General features: G+C 36.2%; 1 protein-coding gene across 3 annotated transcripts in view; it reads left to right on the forward strand.

Moving 5' to 3' along the window:
* The window catches only part of BARD1 (BRCA1 associated RING domain 1), a 111,851-nt gene extending 85,647 nt beyond the window's left edge, over positions 1-26,204 (forward strand). For 2 of the 3 annotated variants that reach the window (XM_058186071.1, XM_058186078.1), the window contains 4 exons: positions 13,642-13,777; positions 15,819-15,911; positions 24,455-24,552; positions 25,522-26,204. In XM_058186071.1, coding sequence (XP_058042054.1) covers positions 13,642-13,777; positions 15,819-15,911; positions 24,455-24,552; positions 25,522-25,863 — 669 coding nt within the window. In that variant the 3' untranslated portion in view covers positions 25,864-26,204. Of the gene's footprint in view, positions 1-13,641; positions 13,778-15,818; positions 15,912-16,625; positions 23,705-24,454; positions 24,553-25,521 lie in introns of those variants that run through there. The other variant, XM_058186084.1, reaches the window with a different exon arrangement.
* The last annotated feature ends 368 nt before the right edge of the window (positions 26,205-26,572 follow it).

The following is a 26,572-nucleotide window of genomic DNA, read 5'->3' on the forward strand; positions in this document are numbered from 1 at the left end:
AGAGGGGACAAACCTCAGCCACGGTTCCGGCCTCCTCTCCCACCGAGGCCTTACCACACCCATCCTCGGTGGGGCTGCCAAATATAGGGCGCCGTTGGACAGGCGCCACGCGGACCACACAGCCTCGCTGGGCGCAACCAGCGCCGATGGACCTGGCGCCGATGGAACTGGCACCGAAGGAGCCGGCAGGCCCACCGACAGGCAAAAACGGGCCGGGATTCGCGCCAGCTGAAACCAGGCGAAGTCTCCATTTCAGGAAGAAAGCCACCGATCTGCTCCTCTAAGCAGCTACCATTCTCGCGCATGCGCAGAGCCTATCTATCGATGACACAGAATGACACACGAAATTATTATCTGGGCTGTTTGCTCTCCATAAATTGCCCTAATTATTCTTACAAACCATCTCCAAATTGCATTTTTTCTATTAATTTAAATAAAAAATCCCAGTGCAATCAGTCAAAAGCTTTCTCTGCATCGAGAAAGATAAATGCTGCTGGAATAAAATTTTTCTTTTCTAAATATTCCAATAAGTTAACAATCTGCCTAACATTATTCCTCATCTGTCTCCCTTTTATGAATCCAGATTGATCGGTATGAATTCTTTGTTGTAAAACTAACATTAATCTGTTAGCTATTATTTTAACAAAAATCTTATAATCATTATTTAAAAGTGAAATTGGCCTATAATTCCCAGGTTTGGAACAATCCTGTTCCTCTTTTGGTATCAATGAGATAAAAGAAGTTCTCCATGAGGGAGGAATTCCCCCTCCTAATTGTATCTGATTAAATAATTCCTTTGTTCTAGAGTTAAATTTTTTAACCTTATATTCTTTCAAATAATTATCAATATCCATATTAAATATTTTATCTTTAGCATATAAATTTGTATAATATTCTAAGAAAGCTTTCTTAATTATATCTCTCTTTACCTTTATATTCTATTTTTTCAATAGTATGTTGTTTTTGTTTTTTTCTTAAAGTATATGCTAACCACCTACCAGGTCTATTTGCATTACAAAAAGTGTTGTGTTTGGCATATTGTATATTTGTTGCCCCTTGGTCAGCCATTATCATATTAAATTGGCTCTGTAATATCTTTATTGCATCCTTAAGTTTTTTGTCGTGCGGATTATGTATTAATAATTGTTGTTTCTTATAGATTTCCTCTTCTAGATACCTATGCTGTCTTTGTTGCTTATTTCTCTGTCTATTATTAATATATATTAATAAACCTCTCATAAAGGCCTTACTGGCATCCCAGACCATTTCTATAGAGGTTCCCTTATTCAAATTGTAATCAAAAAATTCTTTCATCTGCTTTTTACATTGATTTACATTATCCTGGTATCTAAACAAATTTTCATTTAGTCTCCATGTTCTTCTGCCTTCTTTTCCATATTGCAATTCCATCCAAACAGGACTATGATCAGATAAACATCTTGAAAATATCTTAATTTTCTTTACCCTAGAAAGCAAATCATTACAAGTTAATATAAAATCAATACATGAAAAGGATTGATGCCTATCAGAAAAAAAAGTATAGTCTCTTTCCTCCAAGTTCCGCAATCTCCATACATCTCTCAACTCAAAATCTTCTATCATCTCAAAAAAAGACTTAGGAAGTTTTGCATGTGCAGGTATCTTCTTAGAAAAAATTCTCTTGTCCTTTCGTGTATCTATTACTCCATTCCAATCTCCTAATATAATACACGGTTTATAATCCCATAGAATTAACTTATCATACAACATTCTATAAAATTTTTCTTGTTGATGATTGGGTGCATATATACCAAACAAAAGAATCTTTTTTGTTTCTAATATAAGTTCAATGGCAATATATTTTCCGTAAGAATCTGCCTCTATTAACTTGGCTGGTATATCTTTTCTCAAATATACCACTATACCATTTTTCATGTCCAAAGCCGAGGCAACAAAGTGTTTACCTAGTTTTGAGTTTATTAAGTATTTCTGATCTGATGATTTAATGTGTTTTTTGTAAGCAAATCACATCATTTCTAAATTGTTTCAAATAATGAAATATTTTTCTTCTCTTCTGAGCTGAATTCAAACCATTAACATTCCAAGTCAGAATTTTATTTGCTATTACTTGCCTCCTGAAGCTTTTGAGCAATCAGCTGAAGATCCTCCTCCCGTATCTTCGGCCTTGCTCCTCCCACAGCTTCTGTGACAGTATCCTGACCTTTCCTTTGAGTTTGTAGCTCCTTTTCTTTACACTTGAGGGCTCCCCTCATCACTCTTTGTTCTTGTGGTTGTTCCTCAGATGATAACATCACTGGGGTCACCTCATCTTCTACACCCATTTGAGTCTCTTGAATTCTTTTTTCTATTACTTCTGTTTCAACTTTCAGCACAGTAGAAAGTTAATATTTGGCCTTAAGCACAGTATCAATATGATATCTTCTTCCTTGATAAAACACTGTGAAACCAACTGGAACTTTCCATCTAAATTGAATCTGATATTTTTTAAGTTCTTGTGTAAAAAATATAAAGTCTTTCCTATCCCTTAGCGTCTTGGGAGGAATCTCTTTTAAAACCTTCAGCTCCTGGTCTGCTATTCTCAACTTTTTCTGATATGCAACTTGCAAAATCTGATTTCTCACTGTCCTCTTCAAAAAGTAAACCACAATTCTTTGTCTCTGATTAATTGACTTTTAAAATGGCGTCTGAAAGCGAAAGTGAATTCTTTAGTACAACAAAGTAGCGTTATTTGTGGATTGTTATAAACGGAGCTCTCTTATACTGAAAGGAGTAAAGGAAAGTTTTTAAGTTTAAATTCCTGATTCTTTTGAAGACAGAATGGCAGCTAAACCTTTAAAGCCTTCTGAAAGAAGGGGATCTGAAACAAATCTTGAGGATATATTGAAAGAACAATTAAAACTTTCTGAAGATAGGCAAAAAGAGATGATGGAGAATTTTAATGCAAAAATAAGAGAAGATATTATGATGGCTGTTCAAGGTTTGAGTAAAAAAAATTGAGGGATTGGAAGAAGAAATGCAACAGATTTCTCAGTCAAATAAGCACTTAGAAGACAAAATGCAAGGTGTTCAGAAAAAAGTGGATCAAAATGAAGATCAGGTTGTGATATTGCAATATAAACTTATGGAAGGAGCTCTTAGAATCCGTGGCATGCAGGAACAGAGAGGAGAGGACCTAAGAAAAATCATATCAGAAGCATTGGCTGAATTTATTGAAGTGGAACCCCAAAAGGTAGCTTACCAAATTGATAAAATATATAGAGTTAATTCCTGGATTGCAAGACAGAGAAAGCTTTCTCGGGACATTGTGGTTTATTTTGTGAAAAGAATTATGAGAAATCAGATTTTGCAAGTTGCATATCAGACAACTTTGAAAATTGGAGAACAGGAGCTGGAGGTCCTGAAAGAGATTCCTTCCAAGATGTTAAGAGATAGGAAGGAATTTGTTTTTTTTACACAAGAACTTAAAAAACATCAGATTCAATTCAGATGGGAGGTGCCAGTTGGTCTGACAGTATTTTATCAAGGAAGGAGATATAGAATTGACACTGTTTTAAAGGCAAAGGATTTTCTTTCTACAGTTTTGAAAGTTGAAATAGAAGTGATAGAAAAACTTCAAGAGATCCAAGAAGGCGTGGTGATTCAATAGGCTTCATTGCTGCCAGCATCAGAAGAACCACAAGAGCAAAGGGTGACAAGAGGAGCATAAGCATAAAGAAGAGCAACAGCTTCAAAGTAGAAGTCAGGACCCCAGTATGGAAGCTGTGGGAGGAGCTGGACGGAAGATACCAGAGGAGGATCTTCTGTTGTCTGCTTCAAAGCTTCAGGAGGCCAGTAATGGCAAATAGAATTTTGTCATGGAATGTTAATGGTTTGAATTCAGCTCAGAAAAGAAGGAAAATATTTCACTACTTGAAACAATTTAAAAATGATGTGATTTGCCTGCAAGAGACACATATCAAATTATCAGACCAAAAATACTTAATAAACTCAAAATTAGGTAAACATTTTGTTGCATCAGCTTTGGATAAGAAGCAAAATGGAATCGTTGTATATATCAGGAAGGATATACCAGCTAAGTTAATTGAGGCAGATATTCAAGGAAGATTTATTGCTATTGAACTGGTGATAGATGCAAAAAAGACTTTGCTGATAGGTATTTATGCACCTAATCAGCAACAAGAAAAGTTTTATAAAATGTTACACGAGAGGTTGATCCTCTGGGATTACAGTTCGTTTATTTTATTAGGAGACTGGAATGGAGTCATTGATACAAGAAGTGATAAGAGAACCTCTTCCAAGAAGATACCTATACATGCAAAACTACCAAAATCCTTCTTTGAAATGATGGAAGACTTTGAGTTTAGAGATATATGGAGGTTACGGAATCCAGATGAGAGAGATTTTACTTTTTTTCCCGATAGGCATCAATCTTTCTCATGTATTGACTTTATTTTAATTTCTAATGACTTGCTTTCTAGGGTGAAGAAAATGAAGATATTTCCGAGGTGTTTAACTGACCATAGCCCAGTATGGATGAAATTATTACAAGGGAAAAAGGTGGCTGAATGAAAATCTGTTTAGATATGAGGATAATGTAAATAATTGTAAGAAACAGATGAAGGAATTTTTTGATTTTAATATGCACAAGGGGACACCTATAGGAACTGTGTGGGAGGCGAGTAAAGGTTTTATTAGAGGTATATTGATATATTTGGACAATAGGCAGAGGAATAATAAACAAAGGCAGTGTAGGTACTTGGAAGAAGAAATTCAAAAGAAACAACAGTTATTAATTCAAAACCCACAAGATCACAAACTTAAAGAGGCTATAAGAATATTACAGAGTCAATTTAATATGTTAATGGCAGACCAGGTGGCAACGAATATACAATATGCTAAACATAATACCTTCTGTAATGCAAATAAACCTGGGAGATGGCTGGCATATAACTTAAGGAAAAAACAGAAAGCATGTGTCATACAAAAAATAGAATATAAAGGTAAAGAGATATATGAACAGGATAAAATTAAAAAGGCCTTCTCAGAATTTTACAATACTCTATATTCAAAAGATAAAATATCGAATAGGGACATTTATGATTATTTGGAAGATTATAAGGTTAATACTCTTAACATTAGAACAAAGGGAGGAGCTGAATCGGCCGATAGCTACTGGAGAAATAGTGGAGGCAATTAAAAATCAGGAAAACCCCCGGTACAGATGGTCTTACAGCAAGTTATTATAAAAAACTACAGGATGAAATACTAGGCCCACTTAAAGAATTATTTAATCAGATACAACTAGGAGGGAGAATACCTCCGTCATGGAAAACATCTTTTATTTCACTGATACCAAAAGAGGAGCAAGATTGCTCTAAACCCGATAATTACAGGCCGATCTCACTTTTAAATAATGATTATAAGATTTTTGTTAAAATAATAGCAAATAGATTAATGTTAGTTTTACAACAAAGAGTTCATACTGATCAATCTGGTTTTATAAAAGGGAGGCAGATGAGGAATAATGTTAGACAGATTATTAATATATTGGAATATTTGGAAAAGAAGAATACTTCAGCAGTACTTATTTTTTTGGATGCGGAGAAGGCCTTTGATCGATTGCATTGGGATTTTTTATTTAAATTAATAGAGAAAATGCAATTTGGAGATTGTTTTGTCAGAATAATTAAAGCGATTTATGGAGAGCAAACAGCTCAGATTATAATAAATGGTAGTCTGACAGAAGTTATTAAGATTGCGAAAGGAACGAGACAGGGATGTCCTTTATCACCATTATTGTTTGTTTTGACTCTGGAACCATTATTGGATAAAATACGAGAGTTAATGAAAATAGAGGGAATTAAAATTAGACATTATGAGTACAAAGTTAGAGCTTTTGCAGACGACGTAGTGGTTACTTTAACAAATCCTATAAATTCAAGTAGATTTTTGTTGGAAACAATTGATAAATATGGAAAGGTATCAGGATTTAAAATAAATCAGAATAAAACAAAAGTGATAATCAAAAATATGTAAAATAGGTTAAATACTTAGGGGTTTATATTAGTTCATCGAACAAGAAACTTTATAAGAATAATTATGACTTGCTATGGCAAAAAGTTCAGAATGATATGAGTGTCTGGAAAAAATTGCAGTTATCGCTGTTGGGGAGGATTGCGGCTATCAAAATGAATGTGTTACCTAGATTTTTGTTTCTGTTCCAGATGATACCAATAATTAAGAAAGATAAAAATTTGGAGGATTGGCAGATTGGGATTAATAAATTTATATGGCAAGGTAAAAAGGCGAGGGTTAAAATGAAAATAGTTCAGGACTCATGGGAAAGAGGTGGCCTAAAAATGCCTAATTTTAAACTATATTATAAAGCAGTAGCCCTTTCAGTAATAAGTGACTGGTTTAATTTAACGGAGGAAAGAATTTTGAATATAGAAGGTTATGACTTGTTATATGGATGGCATGTGTATTTATTTTATTAAAAAAAAGTGGATAGGGCTTTTAAGAATCATGTGTTGAGAAGTGCTCTTTTGCGGGTCTGGAAAAAATATTCTTATAAACTAGACTATAAGATTCCTATATGGGTGAGCCCCAGACATGCAATAGAGAATATAAATATAGAACAGAAACAGGAAATGATTACTTATAAAGAACTTTTGTATGCTGAAGGAGGTAGATTGCAATTAAAATCATTACAGGTATTAAATGAAGAAGGGAGGAATTATACTTGATTTCAATATGGGCAACTAAGTGCTAGGTGGAAAGAAGTTCAAAAAATTGGTATAATGCAAAGGGAGGAAAATTTAATAAAGCAAATTAGAAATCAGACCCAGGAGCATATAAAGAGATTGTATAATGTGTTGCTTGAAATAGATTCGGAAAAGGATTTGGTAAAGGACTGTATGATAAAATGGGCACAGAATATTCAGGAACCAGTAATGTTGGAAACATGGGAGAAAATCTGGGTTAGAAATGTTAAGTTTACACAAGCACAGAATTTAAGGGAAAATTTATATAAGATGTTTTATAGATGGCACTTGGATCCCAAAAAATTATCACGTATGTATCCTAATATCCAAGCGAAATGTTGGAGGTGTGACTGTGATGATACTACATATTTTCATATTTGGTGGACTTGCAAGAAAATTAAGGCCTTTTGGATAAGAATTTGGTGGATTATTCAAAATGTCCTGAAGAAGAAGATAAAGTTCCTGCCGCAATTTTTCCTTTTGGGAATTATAACGGATTGTACAGGGATTGAGACTAAATTGATTCTGAATTTAATAACAGCAGCAAGGCTGTTGATTGGACAATATTGGAAGAAAAAAGAGTTACCTACAATAGAAGAATGGATATTGAAAGTTACTAATTTGGCTGAGATGGCTAAAATTTCAGCTTTTTTGAAAGACAATACGCAGGAAAGATATTTAATTGAATGGAAAAAATGGATTGATTAATTACAAAACAGATATCAGATTAAGAAATATCAGATTGCCTTTGAATAATTAGGAAGTATTATTTTATGTAATGGGGCGGTTGGGAAATGAAAAGATTTGGATGAGGTTAATTGGATTAGAAGGGAAAATTTTACTCTATGTTTGGTTTATGTATAACAATACCTTGTGATTGACCCGGGAAGCCGGGGGGGAAGGGGGGGAGGGGGTTTTGTGGGGGGGAGGGGGGGAAAAGTGGGAAAATGTTTTTGTTTGTTAAAACTTTTTCAATTAAAAAAAAAAAGTAAACCACAATGTCTCTAGGAATTTTCTTCTGTCTAGCAGTCCAGGAATTAACTCTATAAATTTTATCAATTTGATAAGCAACCTCTTGTGGATCAAGTTCAATAAATTCAGCCAGGGCTTCTGATAGAATTTTTTTTAAATCTTCACCTTTTTCTTCCTGTAATCCCCTAATTCTCAGAGCTCCTTCCATCATTCTGTACTGCATCACCACCACATAATCTTCATTTTTATCCAATTTTATTTGCATTCCTCCCAATTTTTTTTCTAATTGCTGGTTTGATTGGATTACTTCTTGCACTTCCTCCTCCAACCCCTCCAGTTTATTTGCCAAACCTTGAAAAGCCATCAAAATATCTTCTCTTATCTGTTTATTATTTTCTTTTATTTCTTCTCTTATTTTCTCATTATTGTCCATAATATTATTCATCATCTCCTTAAACCTCTCTTCAAACACTTTCCCTTGTTCTTTAATCAAATCTTCCAAAGCTATTTCAGACCCCCTTCTGCCAGCAGTCTTAGGTGGTTTAGTAGCCATTTCAATTTTTAAAAGTCACAAAATTTAAGTTTAAAAACTTCTCTTTTCCCCTTTAAATATAGGAGAGCTCAATTCGTTACAATCCACGAGTAACATTACTTAGCTTCTTAATTACACAGCCTGTTTCCCCTTTCACTTCTCTTCACTTTCACTTCCTCTCAGATGCCATTTTAAGCAGTCAGTTAAAGCAAGAGAAAAAAAAAGTTTCTCTTTTTAAAAGGTAGAAGTCAGGAAATCAAAAATACTTGCAATCCAATAGTTGTTCATTCGCGCTTGTTCCGTCTGCATGTAGAAATCCACAAAAAAAATCGATTGAGCAGAGATGGCCACTTTCTTCTTTTCCTGCCTTTGCAGGAGCGTGCTGTAGATCGGAGCTTGGCAGGATTTCAGTGGGACTCAACCCTCCGGGGCTCTGCATAACAAAACAAAGCCCTTGGGGAGATCTACCACTCTCCCGCCGCTCTATCATCTCCCTTTCTCCCAGGGAGAGAAATTGAAGCCGGGAAACAGCTTTTTTTCGCTGTTTTGCCGGCTTTTACGATATTCAGAGCGGAGCGCCTTAATTAGGCACCCAGAGAACAAGGTGGCGCCACCGGACGATTATTGAACTTTTTGATGAGCAAAACTGGAACTGAACATATTGTTTGTGGCCCTGACTAAAAGTGGACTTATTAAACCAAAACAACATGCCTTTTCAGGGGGAAATGAGTGAGATTTCAAGAGAAATGGTGTGGATATTTCAAAGCGTCAGAGAGACCATGACAAAGAACCAAAGAGAGATAAAAGACTTACCGTATTTTTCGGAGTATAAGATGCACCGGAGTATAAGACGCACCTTACTTTTTTGGGAGGAAAATAGGAAAAAAGAATTCTGCCTACCAGGTATTCATCTGGCTTGTGTCCTTAGCCTGGTCAGCTTCAGCACATTAGTTCGCTCACTGATTTTGAGGTTGGGGCTAAAAAACAGCTTCTAAAACACAGCTGATTGTCGGGAGCAGCAAATAGAAAAGCAGGCAAAGCACAAAAGTTTGCTTTGCTCACGTTGGGACTGAAAAACAGTTTCAAAAGCACAGCTGATCATCGGAGGGAGCTACAGTGACTAAAGCAGGTGAAGCATGGAAGGGGTAAGAGAAGGCAGCAGCTGTTCCGGGTAGCCATTTTGAACACTGCACGTCGCATTTTCAGCCTTTAAATGCATCATGTTTTCGAGTGGCGATTGGCAGTAATGTGCTTTGGCGATCCCCACAGCCTTGAAGGGCTCTCAAATGGAGCGTTTGGAGGCTGAAAACTCAATGCGCAGAGCCCCAAAACACAAGCCATTGTTGGTGGCAATCTCTGCAGCCAGGAAGAGGACGTGTGAAGGGTGGGCACTGGCGGTTGGGCAGGGTTACATTTGGAATATAAGATGCACCCACATTTTCAGCCTATTTTAGGAGGGGGGAAAGTGTGTCTTATACTCCGAAAAATATGGTAATCCAAGGCATAAGTGACAAAGTACAAAATATGATACAACTGGCAATGAATGAAGATCAAAGAGTCCAGGAAAGAGAAGAGGCAGTGGAAAGAATGGAGGAAAAGATAGAATAGACAAATTGCCAAATAAAATAAAAGGATGAGAAAAACGTTTTGAGAGATATAAAAATGGAATTGGATAATCTGGAAGGTGTTTTTGAAAGGAAGATAGGAGTATGGGTGAATAGTTTGGAGATATGACATCTTAGGAGGATAGAGATAGGAGAAATATTTAGATGGAATAATGAAGATACAGATGTTGACAAAGATTTTTTGGAAAGCCAAAAAATATATGGTAAGCCAAAGATATGGTAGGAAAGCCAAAAAATGAATAAGAATTGAAGTATTGACTTCCGTTGGCGCCACCTTCTTCGTTGAGTGCCTAATTAAGGCGCTCCGTACTGATCATCGTAAAAGCCAGGAAAAAGCTGGCTTTAATTTCCCTCCCTGGATGAAAGGGAGAGATAAGAGCAGCGGGGGAGTGGTAGATCTCCCCAGGGGCTTTGTTTTTTTTTTTAAGCAGAGCCCTGGAGGGTCGAGTCCCATAAATAACCCTGCCAAGCTCCGATCTTCAGCGCGCTCCTGCAAAAGCAGGAAAAGAAGAAAGTGTCCGTCTCTGCTAATTGTCTTTTCTTTGTGGATTTCTATAAGCAGACGGAATAAGCACGAGTGAACAACTACTGGATTGCAAGTATTTTTGATTTCCTGACTTCTACCCTTTTAAAAAAATAAACTTTTTTTTCTTTGTTTTAACTGATTGTTTAAGATGGTGCCTGAAAGGAAGTGAAAGTGAAGAAATGGAACTGTAAACAGGCTGTGTAACTAAGAAGCTAAGAAACGTTACGTGTGGATTGTAATGAAGTGAGCTCTCCTATATTTAAAGGGGAAAAGAGAAGTTTCTAGAGTTAAATTTTGTGATTTTTAAAAACTGAAATGGCTATTAAACCACCTAAGACTGGTGGTAGAAGGGGTACTGAACCAGCTTTGGAAGATTTGATTAAAGAGCAAGGGAAAGTGTTTGAAGAAAGGTTTTAGGAGATGATGGACAATAATGAGAAAATAAGAGAAGAAATAAAAGAGAATAATAAAAAAATAAGAGAAGATATTTTGATGGCTTTCCAAGGTTTGGCAAAAAGACTGGAGGTGGTGGAGAAGGAGGTGCAAGAAATTGCTCAGTCAAATCAGCAAATAGAAAATAGAATGGGGGGAATGCAAATCAAATTGGACAAAAATGAAGATCAAGTGGTGGTGATGCAGTATAGAATGATGGAAGGAGCTCTGAGAATTAGGGGCCTGCACGAGGAGAAAGGGGAAGATCTAAAAAAAAAATTATCAGAAGCTCTGGCTGAACTTATTGAACTTGATCCACAAGAGGTTGCTTATCAAAATGACAAAATTTATAGAGTTAATTCCTGGATTGCCAGACAGAAGAAACTTCATAGAGACATTGTGGTTTATTTTTTGAAAAGGACAGTGAGAAATCAAATTTTGGAAGTTGCATTTCAGAAAAATTTGAAAATAGGAGAACAGGAGCTGAAGGTTTTGAAAGAGATTCCTCCCAAGATGTTAAGGGATAGAAAGGACTTTACATTTTTTACACAAGAACTTAAGAAATACCAGATTCAATTTAGATGGGAGGTTCCAGTTGGTTTGACAGTGTATTATAAGACAATACGCAAGAAAGATACCTAAAGGAATGGAAAAAATGGATTGACTATATTCAAAGTAGATATCAGACTAAGAGTTATCAGACTGCTTTTGAATGATTATGATGTATTATTTTTTATTGTTTTCGGGGGAAGTTAGGAACTGATGAGAATTGTAGGGGTATAATTAAGTTGGGACGAAATTTTTTTAGCATATGTTTGTTTTATTTTTAACTATACCTTGTGCTCGTTCCGGGAAGTCGGGGGGGGGAGGGGGGTTTTGAAGGGAGGGGGGGGAAAGGGGGGGAAAATTTTCTGTAAAACTTTTTGAATAAAAAAAAAAAGGATTGAAGTATTAAAATGGGCAAATGATAATGGATAGAATAGAGCTTTTTTCTTTCTTCTTTTTTCTAATATAATGATGACCTGATATAAAAATTAGAAATAGAGGTAGAAATAAGAATATACACTTTTATGTGAAGGACTATATATTAACATAAATATGTGTTTTAACATTAGGATTACTAAGAGTGACCTGACTAGAAGCCAGAATAGAGGTAGAAATAAGAATTAGGGGGAATATTAGTAGTTATAATTTCTATATAAATTGAAAATAAATAATTAGATAGAAAGTTGAGAGGTATTGCTATGTATGTTCAAGATCATTGACATTAGAATGGAACACTGAAATATTGAATGACTCCTTTAAAAGAATCAAGTACATTAATATTAGGATTATATAAGTTTGATTAATGTAATAATTGACTGTTGTTATTTGTATTAATTTGAACCATACCCAGAGAACACACTGTTCATGTATTGATGTTGATATATGTTTAAAAATAAAAACCCAATAAACTTGGAGAAAAAATGCTGTAATAATATAATGTAATTCCTGCAGCAACAATATTCAACTTCATATCAAATAATTGCCAGCCAATTGTACAATTTAAAAACAGTAATGCAAGGATATTTAAATTGTTCCAAGATTTAGATTTTCATATTCTAAATCTGATGTGTGTCTGATGTGTGTCTCTGCCAAAGAAGTTCCCAGTGTCAGTCATTTATCCATTAAAATACAGATTGGAGTTGATTGTAAAAAATGGCAGTTGGTTATGTAGAGAATCTAGTTCTTTCAAGGGAAAAATAGATCATTTATATTTAGGATTCCCAGTATTCAGGATTCCCAACATTCTTGGCCTGTTCCATCTTGACTCTTTGAATTTCAAATTAAAAGTTGAGCTGATTTACACAGGCTTCACAATTAGACTACATAAGATTATGTATATTACATAAGATTACAAAAATTACGTTTACCTATAGAGCTAAAACTAAAATGCATCATTTCAACTGTTTGAAGATGTTTTGTTTTTTCTGAAAATACAAGAAAGCTGTATCCTAATTGGCTATATTATCTACCAATTGAATAATCGGTTTTTCAGAGTCCCATGAAAAAATTTACTCTATACAGCTATGGAAGATGTCTTAAGCAACAAGAAATTACTTTGGTCATGAGAGTTAAGAGTGCAAGTTTTTGAGTAAGGAAATGGTGAACTAGATGTCTCCAAAGAAGTACAGTAGAAGAGACACTGTGGCTAGGATTGCCAGATCAGATACCTCTCCGGATAAACAAGTAGATGAGTGATTGCTTACTTGTGCTCTGGGCAGCGGCTCCTCATGAGGAGATTGTAGAATAGCAATTTCCCATGGGGTTAGTGCCAAGAGATAAGGAAAGCCATCAATTTTTCAACTGTGGCATGCCTTTATGGCAGGGGTGAAATGTTCCCGATTTGGACTGGATCGCTCAATATGGTAGCGATGGCGGCGGATGGTTCAGATAACCCGTAGCAAAAATCCCTGCCCACCCCACACCCCCCTCATGCCCAGCTGAGCTGCGCGATCATCAGAGGTTTTTTTTTTTACTTTTAAAAGCATTTTTTCTCTAAAAAACATTTTCTCACTTGGTCTCTAACCAAGTCTGTCAGCTCTCCAGCTGACAAGCTCAGATACATTTCATCTATTTTTATCTCCAGATAAAAATTTATGTCCAGAGATTATAAAAAATTATGCTTATTTTGAAATAGTTCTTTTTTATGTAATAGAAATGTTGAGTAAATTTGGGTTTGTTATTTAAAAAAAAGAAGAAAGAAATGTAGGCTGTTAGGAATGTAATAGTTCCCTTTTTTGTCTTCAGTGCATAAACCTAGATTACTGTAAAAAAGGGCCTGTTGTTCTCCTCGGAAGTGGTCTTGATCCAGATCAACAGCTGCTGTTAAGCAAATTGGCCACAATTTTGAAGGTTAGAGTATGTACAGAGTTTAACAGTTCTGGTAAGTTGTCAGCTTTATTTAATATAATAATACTTTATTTTTTTAGCCATAAATCTATACAAGATACAGAATTATATAATAAAACAAGGATAACAAGATACAGTAAAAGGCAAAACTAAAAGGAAATATAAATTGTATTTCTGTGTCACCTCCCATAATTTGGGGAATGTAGTATTGTACTGTTCTGTTCACATAAAGGGCCAAATTATGCATAACATTTGGATTCTGGATGCACATGAAATATATTGTGTTAATGTTTGGTTCTCAATAGGCCATTTGTTTAAAATATGATCTAAGTTATTGATTGCTATCTTTTTTACACAATTGGCTTCAAATAATGTATGAGCTATGTCCTCTGCATCTGGAATTCCACCAATACACATACGTTTATCGTAAGGAACTTGCTTAAACCTTCCATATTTAACAATTGTGTTCAGTTGCTCAAATCTTGCTTGAGTAAATATCTACCCTCTCAAGATGCACAACCATTTCAGTATTTAAACATTTTACAAATTATATTTATATTTAAGATGCATTTATAGCAGCTCACCCATTTTAAGGTGCCAGCCTTACTGAGGGTAGCTATCAGGGGTGAAATGCTCCCGGACCGAATTGTCCGATCAGGTAGCAATGGTGGTAGGTGGTACGGAGAAGCAGTAGCAAAAATCCCTGCCCGCCCATGTCCAACTGAGCTGCGCGATCATCAGAGTTTTTTTTTTTACTTTTAAAAACATTTTATCTTTGGCCGAAAAAATGCTTTTAAAACTAAAAAAAAAGCCTCTGATGATTGCATGGCTAAGCTGGGATTGTCAGAACCCTTTAAAAGCATGTTTTCTACAACCTCTTTGGCTGAGGAGGTTGTAAAAAATGCTTTTGAAAGGTTCTGGTATCAGGCAACTCAGCTGGGATCATCAGAACCCTTTAAAAGCTTTTAAAAGGCTCCTCTGCGATCCCAGCTGAGTTGCCTGATCATCAGAGGCTTTTAAAAGCATTTTTTTCTTCAGCTAAAGAGGTTATAGAAAAAATGCTTTTAAAAGTAAAAAAAGTAAAAAAAAGTTGGCCACGTCCACCCAATCACGTTACCCTCCACCAAGCCCAAAGAACCAGTAGTAACAAATTTTACATTTCACCCTTGGTTGTATTATTGTAATATTTGTATTAGCTTCTATATGCAAATTTTTTTGTGTAGCCATCTTTCTGGCTTGTTTTGCTGAGTAGCCCAAGAAATAGGCACAACTCTTATCACAACTCCTAATATAGTTTGTAGGTTATACAATCCAGGAGCTCTCTATTTGAGATTTACAGATATTTCTCACTTAACCTCTTAATGATCCTAATTGAGACTGGCAACTGTTGTTAAGTGACATAGTTAAGCAAAAATCATGTAAACATACTGCTTAGGGATGGCAATCTAATTACTGTTGAGCAAATCCCAGATGATCATTGAGCAAGGACCCTCCACTTCAGTTCTACCCACTCACCATATCCTGAGACAGTTCTTGTTATATTGAAAAGCTCTTAATGTTCAGAATTTTTGCCTAATGTCCACTTTAATTCTACTTTATTGTAATTAAAGCAAACTAGTTTCTAATATTTTGGAACTTTTTGACCACAGAATTTTACCTATTAGATTATAGAGTAGATTATGATATAATGATAACTGTAACATATCGGCAAGAAGGATACCTAAAATTATGATTTTCCTCAATTCATAAGGGTTTCTGTTCTGGTAACTATTTCTCAGAGATTGAAAACTTTAAAATAATGGTGATATCTGTCTGCTGATATCTGGCAGCTTTCCATTTCCTATCTTCCTAAATCACTCCTCACCCATTCCCCTTGAGCCCATGGGGTGTGAGAAGCTTTTCGAAGAATATAATGCTTCTCTTCCTTTTGTGGGAACTATTCTGCATGAGTTGTAGGCTAGTGGCTATAAAATTGAATTATTCTTCGAATGTGAAGGATCAGAGCAGTTGTGGTTTATTTACAGAGGGAAGAATTCATTCTGCAGTTTATACATTTTAACAAACTCTCATTTTAGTGACACATGTTGTTATTCCTGAATATCCTGTGCAAACTACTATGACGTACTTGCTGGCACTTTTATCTGGATGTTGGATCTTGACATTTATGTGTAAGTAATTCAGTTTGGGGGGTATTTAAGAAAAAAATATTTGAGGTGATGGCACAAAGATAACAGGAATGTATTATTGATGCTATTTTTCAACACACTTCAACACTTCTCAGAAGCAATAATCCTAAAATTGTGCAAAATGTTTTGAACATTTCCAAGCTTACATCAGTTATTCCACGGTTATGGCAGGATATAATGTGTATTCAACAGTTTTATTTTGAGAGCAGTATAAAACATATATGTAGTTATTGTAATTAATTATCAAAAATGCTTACAAGATAGCAATAAACAAGATTTATAATATGCTGATTTTCCCATGGTAGATTAATAGTATTATGAAAATTAAATGGGTGTGCAATTTGAAATAGTAAATACCTATCCACAATTGGATAATACAAACTTACATTAGAGAATTCTTATGACCCCACTCTGCTGCTGATTTGTGAAGTACTGACTCTTCACCCAGGAGAGGTAAAGCCTACTTGCAAAAACAAATTATAGGAACACCCTTCAAGAGTAGAAAATTGACTCATGTTGTTTGATATTTTTGCCATATATATCACATGTAGCATTCCTTTCATTATAGCATCTTCTGCCAACTGCATTCTGTACTTCTTTGTAAGTAATATGTTCTTTTTAGATTTATGAAAAATATCCCCAATGACTAAAAGGCAAATTAATATTTGTATTTGTATTTAATTTTGTATTTAACAGAAAGTACAAAAAAATGGAAAGAAGGATATTTAACTAAGTCAGAATATCAGCAGATAGGCCGAATTTGCCCAAGATGAAGTCAGGAAAGCAAAAGCTCAGAGTGAACAAAGATTTGCAAGAAAAGTCAAATAATTTTTAAAAGTTTCTTTCAACAGATAAATAACAATTTAAAAAAATTGAGGAAACAGTTGGTCCACTAAAGAGAGAAGATGGCAAGGAAGTAACAGGCAGTAAGAGAAAGCAGAGGTGCTTAACTCATTCTCTGCATCAGTCTTCACACAAAAGAAAGTTAAGCATATATCACTTAACATTAATGGATTAAACTCTCCCATGAAAAGGAGAAGACTCTTTACAAAACTGCAAAAAAAATGGACTTAGACATAATTTTCCTACAAGTAGTACATATCAAAAGACAATACAATAAACTCTTAGAGTACCCCAAAATGGGGAAATTATGTTCCTCGTTGACACAACAAAAGAAAAGGGGGCTGGTCTTATACATCAAAGAAACAATAAGAGCCAAATTTATATATGCAGATGAAAAAGGGAAAATATTGATGGTGGAAGTAACAATAAACCACGAACAGGTACTCTTAACAGTAATATATGCACCAAACAACAAGCAATGGGAAGCTTCAGGAGAAAATTGCAGAATTGGACTATGAAAATATTTGTCTAATAGAAGATTTTAATGCAGTCACAGATGTAAAACTAGATTACGGAAATAGTAAAATAAATAAAAAGTCTTTCTTTAAACTGGTGGAGAAAATGAACTTTCAAGATATTTGGAGAGAAAGAAATCCGGAGAGAAACTACACATACTACTTAAATAGGCATCAATCCTGATCAAGGATAGACATGGCATGGATGACACCAAAAATAAGTACTAATATACGGGAAACAGAAATAGAACCAAACATATGGGCAGACCACAACTTTGTTGTGCCTCGTCCTCCCTCCTCTCCTCAGCCGGGCCCCTCCCGTCTCCTCCCGGGCCTGCTATCAGATTCGGAGTCAGATAATGAACGGCCTGTCATGCCTCCAACCCCCAGCCCTGGCCCCATGCCCAGACAGGATGTCAGGAATGAACAAACAAACCTCACTCCTACAGCGTGTGAGCAGGGAGCCAGCCACGTGCAGATCCAACAGCAGATCCAGCCGAAGAGAAGTCACAGTGGGAGGATCCCCGCTTCCGGAGATCTGAGAGGCGACGTCAGCAGAAGGAAGGGAGGGGCAGGCCTGGATAAGTGCTGAGTCATGGAGCCACACCCCACAGCCTATATAAAGGACCAGCTTCAGTCAAGCAACTTTGAGTCAAGCAAAGTCTCATTTAGTTTGCTGAAGTCACAACTTGGATTCCTGTCTGCCCTGAGAAATCTGAAAGGAATTTGGCAAAGCTGCAGAGGCTTCGTGGCCACGCTTGATACGGACTTCCTAGACCCGGTCGTCAGAGGGGGAGTGGGACACGACAAACTTAGTCGGGATCAAATGGAAAGGATATAAGAAAAGAATGAGATGGATGTTGAATCAATACATATTAAAAGACAAGAAATTCATACAAACAATAGAAAAAGAAATTACATTTTTCTTCAAAGAAAATAGAAAGGAAGAGAACTCATTACAAAACATATGGGACATGGCAAAGGCATGCTTCCGAGGACTAGCTATTTCCTATATAGGAAAGAAAAATAAAGAAAAGAAACAACATCAAAAAATACTGGAGGGAGAGTATAACAGATTAGAACTGGAATTGCAGAAAAAACCACAAGAAAAAAAGCTCAAAAACCAAATGGAAATAATAAAACACAAACTGAGTCTACTCAAAAAAGAGAAACTAGCACGTAAAATTAAGAGTATAAAACAAAACTTTTTTGAAAATGCCAATAAATCAGGAAGATGGTTGGCATATAAACTAGAAAAAAAAAGAAACAAAGTTTGATAGACGAGAAAGGTACATTACAATACCAAAATGACAGCAAAAAATAATAATTCAAAACTACTATGAAAATCTGTACAGCCAAGAGGAATTATCGGAGGATAAAATAAAGCGATATCTAGAAGAGGCTGAGTTGCCCAAAGTCCCAGAAGAAATAAGATCTACATTAAATGAAAGGATAAAAATGTTTGAATTAAGAGACAGAAGAATAATAAAACTCCAGGACCAGATGGCCTACTGGCAGAACTCTATAAACAATTACGAGACTCCTTGGGACTAGTACTTCTGGAAGTTTACAATGAAGTTTTACTAAAAGCTACAATACCAAAATCCTGGATGGAAGCAAATATCACCCATACCAAAAGAAGATGCAAATCTATTCCAGATCAAAAACTATACACCCATCTCACTCTTAAATATGGACTAAAATTTATACATCAATAATAGCTGAAAGATTGAAGAAATTCCTGAATGAATTTATGCATTCAGATCAGAATGGTTTCTTGCCAAATAGACAAATTAAAAACATGAGAATAATTTTGAACACATTAGAATACTATGAAGCACATCCAGAAAAACAAATGGCACTGATGTTTTTAGATGTGCAAAAAGCATTTGACAATGTAAACTGGTGATTCATGATACTGCAGTTAAAATATATGGAATTTGTCGAAAATTTTATCAATATGATCAAGGCAATATGCACCAAACAGACTGCAAAAGTGTGAACGGGGACAGAACAGAGAATATCAAAATTAAAAGAGGCACAGTACAAGGATGTCCATTGTCCCCGCTGTTATTTATTTTGATTCTGGAAGTGTTAAATAGAAATATCGGTCAAGATACAGAAATAAAAGGCACAGAGATTAAAAAAGGAAAATACAAACTACAAACCTTTGTGGATGATTTAATTTTCATCGTAGAGGAACTGAAAGAAACAGGACCCAAACTAATAAAGAAAATAGAAGATTATGGCGATGTTGCAGGATTGAAAATAAATAAATCTTAGTTAAGAATCTAACAAAGGAACAAAAAAAGAGATTTAATGGAAAAGATAGACATTCAGATAGTTAAAAAAGTAAAATATTTGGGAATACATCTATCAGCGAGATGTGTAACCATAAAAGAAGACAATTATTTAAAATTAACACAGCAAATTAAATTGGATCTGGAAAAGTGGAAAAACATGCAATTGTCACAGTTAGGAAGAATAAAGATAAAGGTTCCCCTCGCACATATGTGTTGGTCGTTCCCAACTCTAGGGGGTGGTGCTCATCTCCATTTAAAAGAGCCAGCGCTGTCAGAAGACGATCATGTGGCCGGCATGACTAAATGCCAAAGGCACACAGAACGCTGTTACCTTCCCACTAAAGGGTGTCCCTATTTTTCTACTTGCATTTTCTATGTGCTTTCAAACTGCTAGGTTTGGAACAAGTAATGGGAGCTCACCCCATTACGCAGCACTAGGGATTCGAACCGCTGAACTGCCAACCTTTCGATTGACAAGCTCAGTGTCTTAGCCACTGAGCCACTGTGTCCCTGTTAGGAAGAATAGCCGCTATCAAAATGAATATCTTATCAAGACTGTTGTACCTGTTCCAAACAATCCCAATAAAGCTAGAAAGGAAATATGTTGAGGAATTAAATAGAATGGTAACCAAATTTATAAGGCAAGAGAGAAAGGCAAGAATTAGGCTGAAATTAATGCCAGACGCTATCAATAGAGGAGGTTTTGGGTTGCCAAATGGGGAATTATATTATCAAGCAGCTGCCCTTACCTGGCTAAAGGGATGGATAACTCTGAGACATAGACGGCTACTTGTATTAGAAGGACATGATTTACAACTTGGATGGCATGCCTTTCTACAGTATGAGAAATACAAAGCACATAAATACTTTCAGGGACACTACATTAGAAAGGTCCTACTTTCAGTATGGACAAATATCAAGGAAAAATAATATTTGAAAATACCAGTCTGGGTCTCCACAATAGAGGCACTAACATACCTAAATGTAATGGATATGGGAAAAATAGTGAGATACAAAGATATTTTAAATGACAAGGGGGAATTGAAAAATAAACAGAATAACCAAGGGATAAATTTAGCATGGTGGCCGCATATACAGATTCAGTCTAGAGATCATAAAGATGTTAAAACATTTGGTTTCTATAAAGAACCAACAGAATTGGACCAAATCTTAACAAGACCGGAGGAGAAACTGATTAAAAAATTCTATAATTATTTGCTATTAGAATGGAAGAGGAGTAAAAGTAAAAAGTAAAAGAAACTATGATAGCATGGGCTAAAAATTTTGGATACTCTATAGAATTGGACAAATGGCAAAAGTTGTGGGACAGAAACTATAAATTGACATTGTCCACTGCATATAAAGAAAACTTATTCAAAAAGTTTTATAGATGGCACTTCCCTCCAGCAAGATTAGCTAGAAGGTTTTAGGATATGTCTGCTAAGTGTTAGAAGTGCAAGCAAATTGCTTTGAATATGTCTGAAAGCAAAAAAAATACTGGTCTAAAATATGCACTGGGCTAGAAAAAATGATAAAGGAACATATAGATTTAAAAGTGGAAATATTTCTGTTGGGGATCATACCAGACAAATATAGTAAAAGTAATGCATACTTAATATATGTGTTAACAGCGGCCAACATTGGAAGGGCGAGGAGATCCCCACAGAAGAAAAGATAATAAAAATTTTAGAATGTGCAGAAATGAATAAACTGACATTTGAAATTAAGGAAAAGAAAGACACTGAATATTTTGAGGAATGGGATTTGTTCTATCGATGGTTAAATAAGAGAAACAGGAATTACAACTTCAAAAATGATTAATCTTATTAGGATTGTTTACTGTAACTTATAAACTTTGATTAATTTTGATTAGTATTAGCAATTAATATGTATTGATGTTATGAGGGACAAGCACTGTTATTATGAGATTACTATTAGCGAATACTATTATCATTACTGTGATGCTTATCACTCAAAAGAACTGTAACCAGAGAACACATTGTCTATATGGATTTTGAATATGTTGCTCTTTTTTATTAATATTAATAAAAAATATTTTTTTTAAAAACTCATTCTTTGCATCAGTCTTCACACAAAAGAAAGTATAGCCCAACCTTCCAAAAACATAACTGTTAAAGACAGATTATAAATAAAAATTAAGATATGCAAGAAAATGGAAAGAATACCTGTCTGACCTTGATGAATATAAATCACCGGGGCCTGATGAATTACATCCCAGAGTTCTGAAGGAGCTGACAGATGTCATCTTGGAACCATTGTACCATATATTTCAAAAATCCTGGAGCACTGGGGAACTACCAGATAATTGGCAAAGAGCTGATGCGGTTCCCTTCTTCAAAAAAAAGTGTGGGGGGAACAGACCCAGGAAACTACAGCCTAACATCAATACCTGGGAAGATTCTGGAAAAAATAATGAAAAAACAAATCTGCGAACATCCAGAAATAAATAAAGTTATAACTAGTAGCCAGCACAGGTTTTTTAAAAGCAGATCATGCCAAACCAATCTTATTTCACTTTTTGACGAACTGATTAAATTAGTAGACCAGCAAAATGCTGTGGACATAGTATACTTAGACTTCAGCAAAGCAATTGACAAAGTAGATCACAACCAACTTCTTAGTAAACTAGAAAAATATGGGATATATCACCACCAGATGGATTTGTAACTGGCTGACAAACTCTACTCAACGAGTAGTCCTTAATGGTACTACATCTACATGGAGGGAAGTAAGCAGTGGAGTACCACAAAGTTCCGTCTTAGGCCCAATATTCTTCAATATCTTCATAAATGACATAGATGAGGGAATAGAAGGGGAACTCATCAAATTTGCAGATGACGCTAAACTAACAGGAATAGTGAACAACCCGGAAGACAAGCTCAGAATCCAAAAAAATCTTGACTGACTTGAACAATGAGCCCTATCCAACAACATGAAATTTAATATGGAGAAAAGCAGGGTTTTACACCTTGGCAGGAAAAACCAAAGGTAGAAGTACAGGCGAGGCAAAACCTGGCTCAAAAATAGTAATTGAGAGGGACTGTAGAGTCCTAGTGGACAATCACTTAAACATGAACCAGGATTATGAGCGGCGGCAGCCAAAAAAGCTAATACAGTTGTTTGGTTGTATAAACAGAGGCATAGAATCAAAATCACGTGAAGTATTAGTACCGCTTTATAAAGACTTAGTAAGACTACACCTGGAATACTGCATCCAGTTTTGGTCACTACATTACAAAAAAGATGTTGAGACTTTGGAAAAAGTGCAAAGAGCAGCTAAGATGATTGGGCCTGGAGACAAAAACATGAAAAACTGTTGCAGGAACTGGGTATTATTAGTCTAGAGAAAAGAAGGACTAGGGGGTGACATGATAGCAGTATTCCAGTGTTTGAGGGGGTCAACTTATTTTCCAAAGCACCAGAAGGCAAGACAAGAAACAATGGGTAATCAAGGAGAGAAACAACCTGGAATTAAGGAGAAACTTCCTAAGGGGACAATTGACTAGTGGAACAACTTGCCTTCACAAGCTTCATCACTGGAGGTTTTTAAGAAAAGGCTGGATTAGAAGACCTCCAAGGTCCCTTCCAGCTCTATTCTGATTGATTGACTAATTTTATTACTTAATTTATTACTTAATGACACCCAGCTGTACTTTTCCACACCGGGCCACCCCAATGAAGCTATCGAAGTGCTGTCCCGGTGTTTGGAAGCCGTACGGGTCTGGATGGGGAGAAAGAGGCTCAAGCTCAATCCCTCCAAGACTGAGTGGCTGTGGATGCCGGCATCCCGGTACAGTCAGCTGAGTCCTCGGCTGACTGTTGGGGGCGAGTCACTGGCCCCGATGGAGAGGGTGCGCAATCTGGGCGTTCTCCTGGATGAACGGCTGTCTTTTGAAGACCATTTGACGGCCGTCTCCAGGAGAGCTTTCCACCAGGTTCGCCTGGTGCGCCAGTTGCGCCCCTTTCTAGACCGGGATGCCTTATGCACGGTCACTCACGCCCTCGTGACGTCTCGCCTGGATTACTGCAATGCTCTCTACATGGGGCTCCCCTTGAGGGGCATCCGGAGGCTTCAGTTGGTCCAGAACGCGGCTGCGCGGGTGATAGGGGGAGCCCCCCGGGGCTCCCGTGTTACACCTATCCTGCGCAGACTGCACTGGCTACCTGTGGCCTCCCGGGTGCGCTTCAAGGTGTTGGTGACAATCTTTAAAGCGCTCCATGGCATAGGGCCGGGCTATTTACGGGACCGCCTACTGCTACCAAATACCTCTCACCGACCCGTGCGCTCTCACAGAGAGGGACTCCTCAGCTAGGCAGTGCCGTCTGGCGACACCCAGGGGAAGGGCCTTCTCTGTGGGGGCTCCCACCCTCTGGAACGAACTCCCTCCAGGACTTCGTCAACTTCCGGACCTCCGAACCTTTCGTCGCGAGCTTAAAACGCACTTATTCATCTGCGCGGGACTGGATTAGATTTTAAAGTTATTGGTTTTAAGGGGTTTTTTATTATTTATATTGTTTTTAAATTCGGCAATAGAATAAGTTTTTTAATTGTTGTTTTTTAATCTGTATTTATATGTATTTTAACTGCCTGTGAACCGCCCTGAGTCCTTAGGGAGATAGGGCGGTATATAAATTTGAAAAATAAATAAAATAAATAAATAAATTCTCATCTGGTATTGAGTCTTTCTCTTAGTTTGGCACCTGTTCCAGCCAATCATCTGTCCATCTGTTATCTTCATGATTTTTTCCCTTAATCCTTCAATTCTCCCTCCCCAAGCCCACTTCTGGATTTGCAGAATATAACCATGTTTTCTTTTTTTAAATATTCTTTTCCAACTTCTAGGGGTAGAAGCCAGCTTTGGGAGTGGCACTTTTGAACAAGAAGAGAAATATGAAATAGATGGTGGTCCTCGACAAAGCCGCCTGAACACAGAACAGCTTGTGAGGACTTTTTTATCAATGTTTCAGTCTTCTTATTTTTTTCCAGACAAGGGAAGAATAATACTTTGCTTCAGCATTTGGTTTTGAGAAATGATAGCTAAATTAAATTAGAAATGTAATTTTTAACTGTAAGTGGATTTTTATTGTCAATAAATGTTCCTAAATATTTGTTTTTTGGTAAATTTTGGAAAAATGTTTACAGCTATTACCTGAAGTAGAATGGGTTCATCTTTGATAAATTTTAATACATCAGTCATTTTGGCTAGCAAAGCTTTTGATGGCCTTGTCCTTCCCCCGTGTCTATTGTTATGCAAATATGAAAATTATACTTAATATGTCCTATTGAATCTTAAATTTGTTGCTCCTCCCACATCTAGAAATATTTTGTAATCATTTGTTAATTAAGATTAAACACATGCACACCAAATTCAGATTATTTTTAATCCATATATGAAGCTTAGCCTCTTTTATCTCTTTACCTGTTCCTACCAGCTTCTTCTGTTGCAAAGCTCCACATAATTTCTTTTTTTATTTGATCTATTTGCTATCCCTCATTTCTACAACATAACTGATATGATTTTTTTTTCATAAGACCTTTTTGTTTCCTTTTTCCTCTCCTTCCATTTCTTCCATCCACAGGACTAATCATTACTTTTTTATCCCTGAGAATAGGCTACATGTCTGTTTTCCTTCTTTGGAACCATTCCTCTTGTTTGTTCTGTTTTGTCCATTTTAGGCTCCTGTTTCTATCTTCACCCATTTTTTTCAGCAGCTTCTACCCCTTAATTTATTGCTGGTTGATTTGGTATTTTACATGCCATACAAAAATTGTATTAGTTGCAATATAGCTCACAGGTAAACAGAAGCTAGCTGAACTAGTTGATTGTAAAGGTTTATTAAATAAGAAATTGTGGCTTTATCTCAGAATTGTGAGCTGCTTGGATGAGAACAATCTATTCTTTATTTCAGTTGCCAAAACTTTTCGATGGCTGCTACTTCTATTTCTTGGGAATATTTAAAGACCACAAGAAAGATGACCTCAAACAATTGGTGAAAGCTGGAGGAGGACAGATTCTCCTAAGGAAGCCTAAATCAGATAATGATGTCACTCAGACAATCAATACAGTAGCTTATCATGCTGAGATTACATCTGACCAGAGTTTCTGTACACAGTATATAATCTATGATGCCTCTTCTAACTACAAACCACAAAAAGTTCGTCAAGGAAAGGTTTGGGAAGTGCCCTCCATGTGGCTTATTGACTGTGTGACGTCATTTCAACTATTGCCTGTTAAGAAATTATTTTTCTAGCATAGATTCCCAAACATGTTGATATTAGGGGAATTTTCCTTCTTTGTGTTCTGTAAACTATATTAATTATTATTGTATGTACTGAAATAGTTGTCATTTTGCATTGAAATCTTACAAAATCTGAGAAAGATTGGTTAGTACCATTCTGGTTACTGTGATCTTAATATGAGCCTCAGCATGCCAAGATTATTTTTTTTCTCATTCTTTATATGGTGAAAACGAATTGTCACTGAATTTGTTTAAAGAGATTACTTAGATCTATAATCATGATAGTGCTTCTGCTGAGAGATTTGTTTCCCTTTAATGTTTTCTATATCACAAATAAATCACGTTCTGAAGCATTAGCATGAAAGACCTTTATTTAAATCTAAGCTTCATTTGTGTGTTAGAAAGAATCAAATGGTTTTACAACTTGAAAAGATAGGGATCAGTTTTCTCAAATGGGTAGTCCAGGGAGGCAATTTGCAGCCATCTAGATATTAATGGAGGGCAGGCTAATGGAAGTTAGAGTTCAACTTCACATTTTGTTACCTTTCCCTCTTTTAATTTTTAATTGAAACATTGACATTCTCTGGACCAGTAGTGGGTTTCAAATCCCATTGCTACGGTTTGCTTGTGGGCGCTCACATGCACAGAAGCATCCGGGTGGGTGGGCGGGGCCTCCCGCCCCCACCCGCTACCGGTTCACCTGATCGGGGCAAACCGGTAG

Source organism: Ahaetulla prasina, chromosome 1 (assembly GCF_028640845.1).
Source record: "Ahaetulla prasina isolate Xishuangbanna chromosome 1, ASM2864084v1, whole genome shotgun sequence".
In the NCBI taxonomy this organism is placed as follows: Eukaryota; Metazoa; Chordata; class Lepidosauria; order Squamata; family Colubridae; genus Ahaetulla; species Ahaetulla prasina.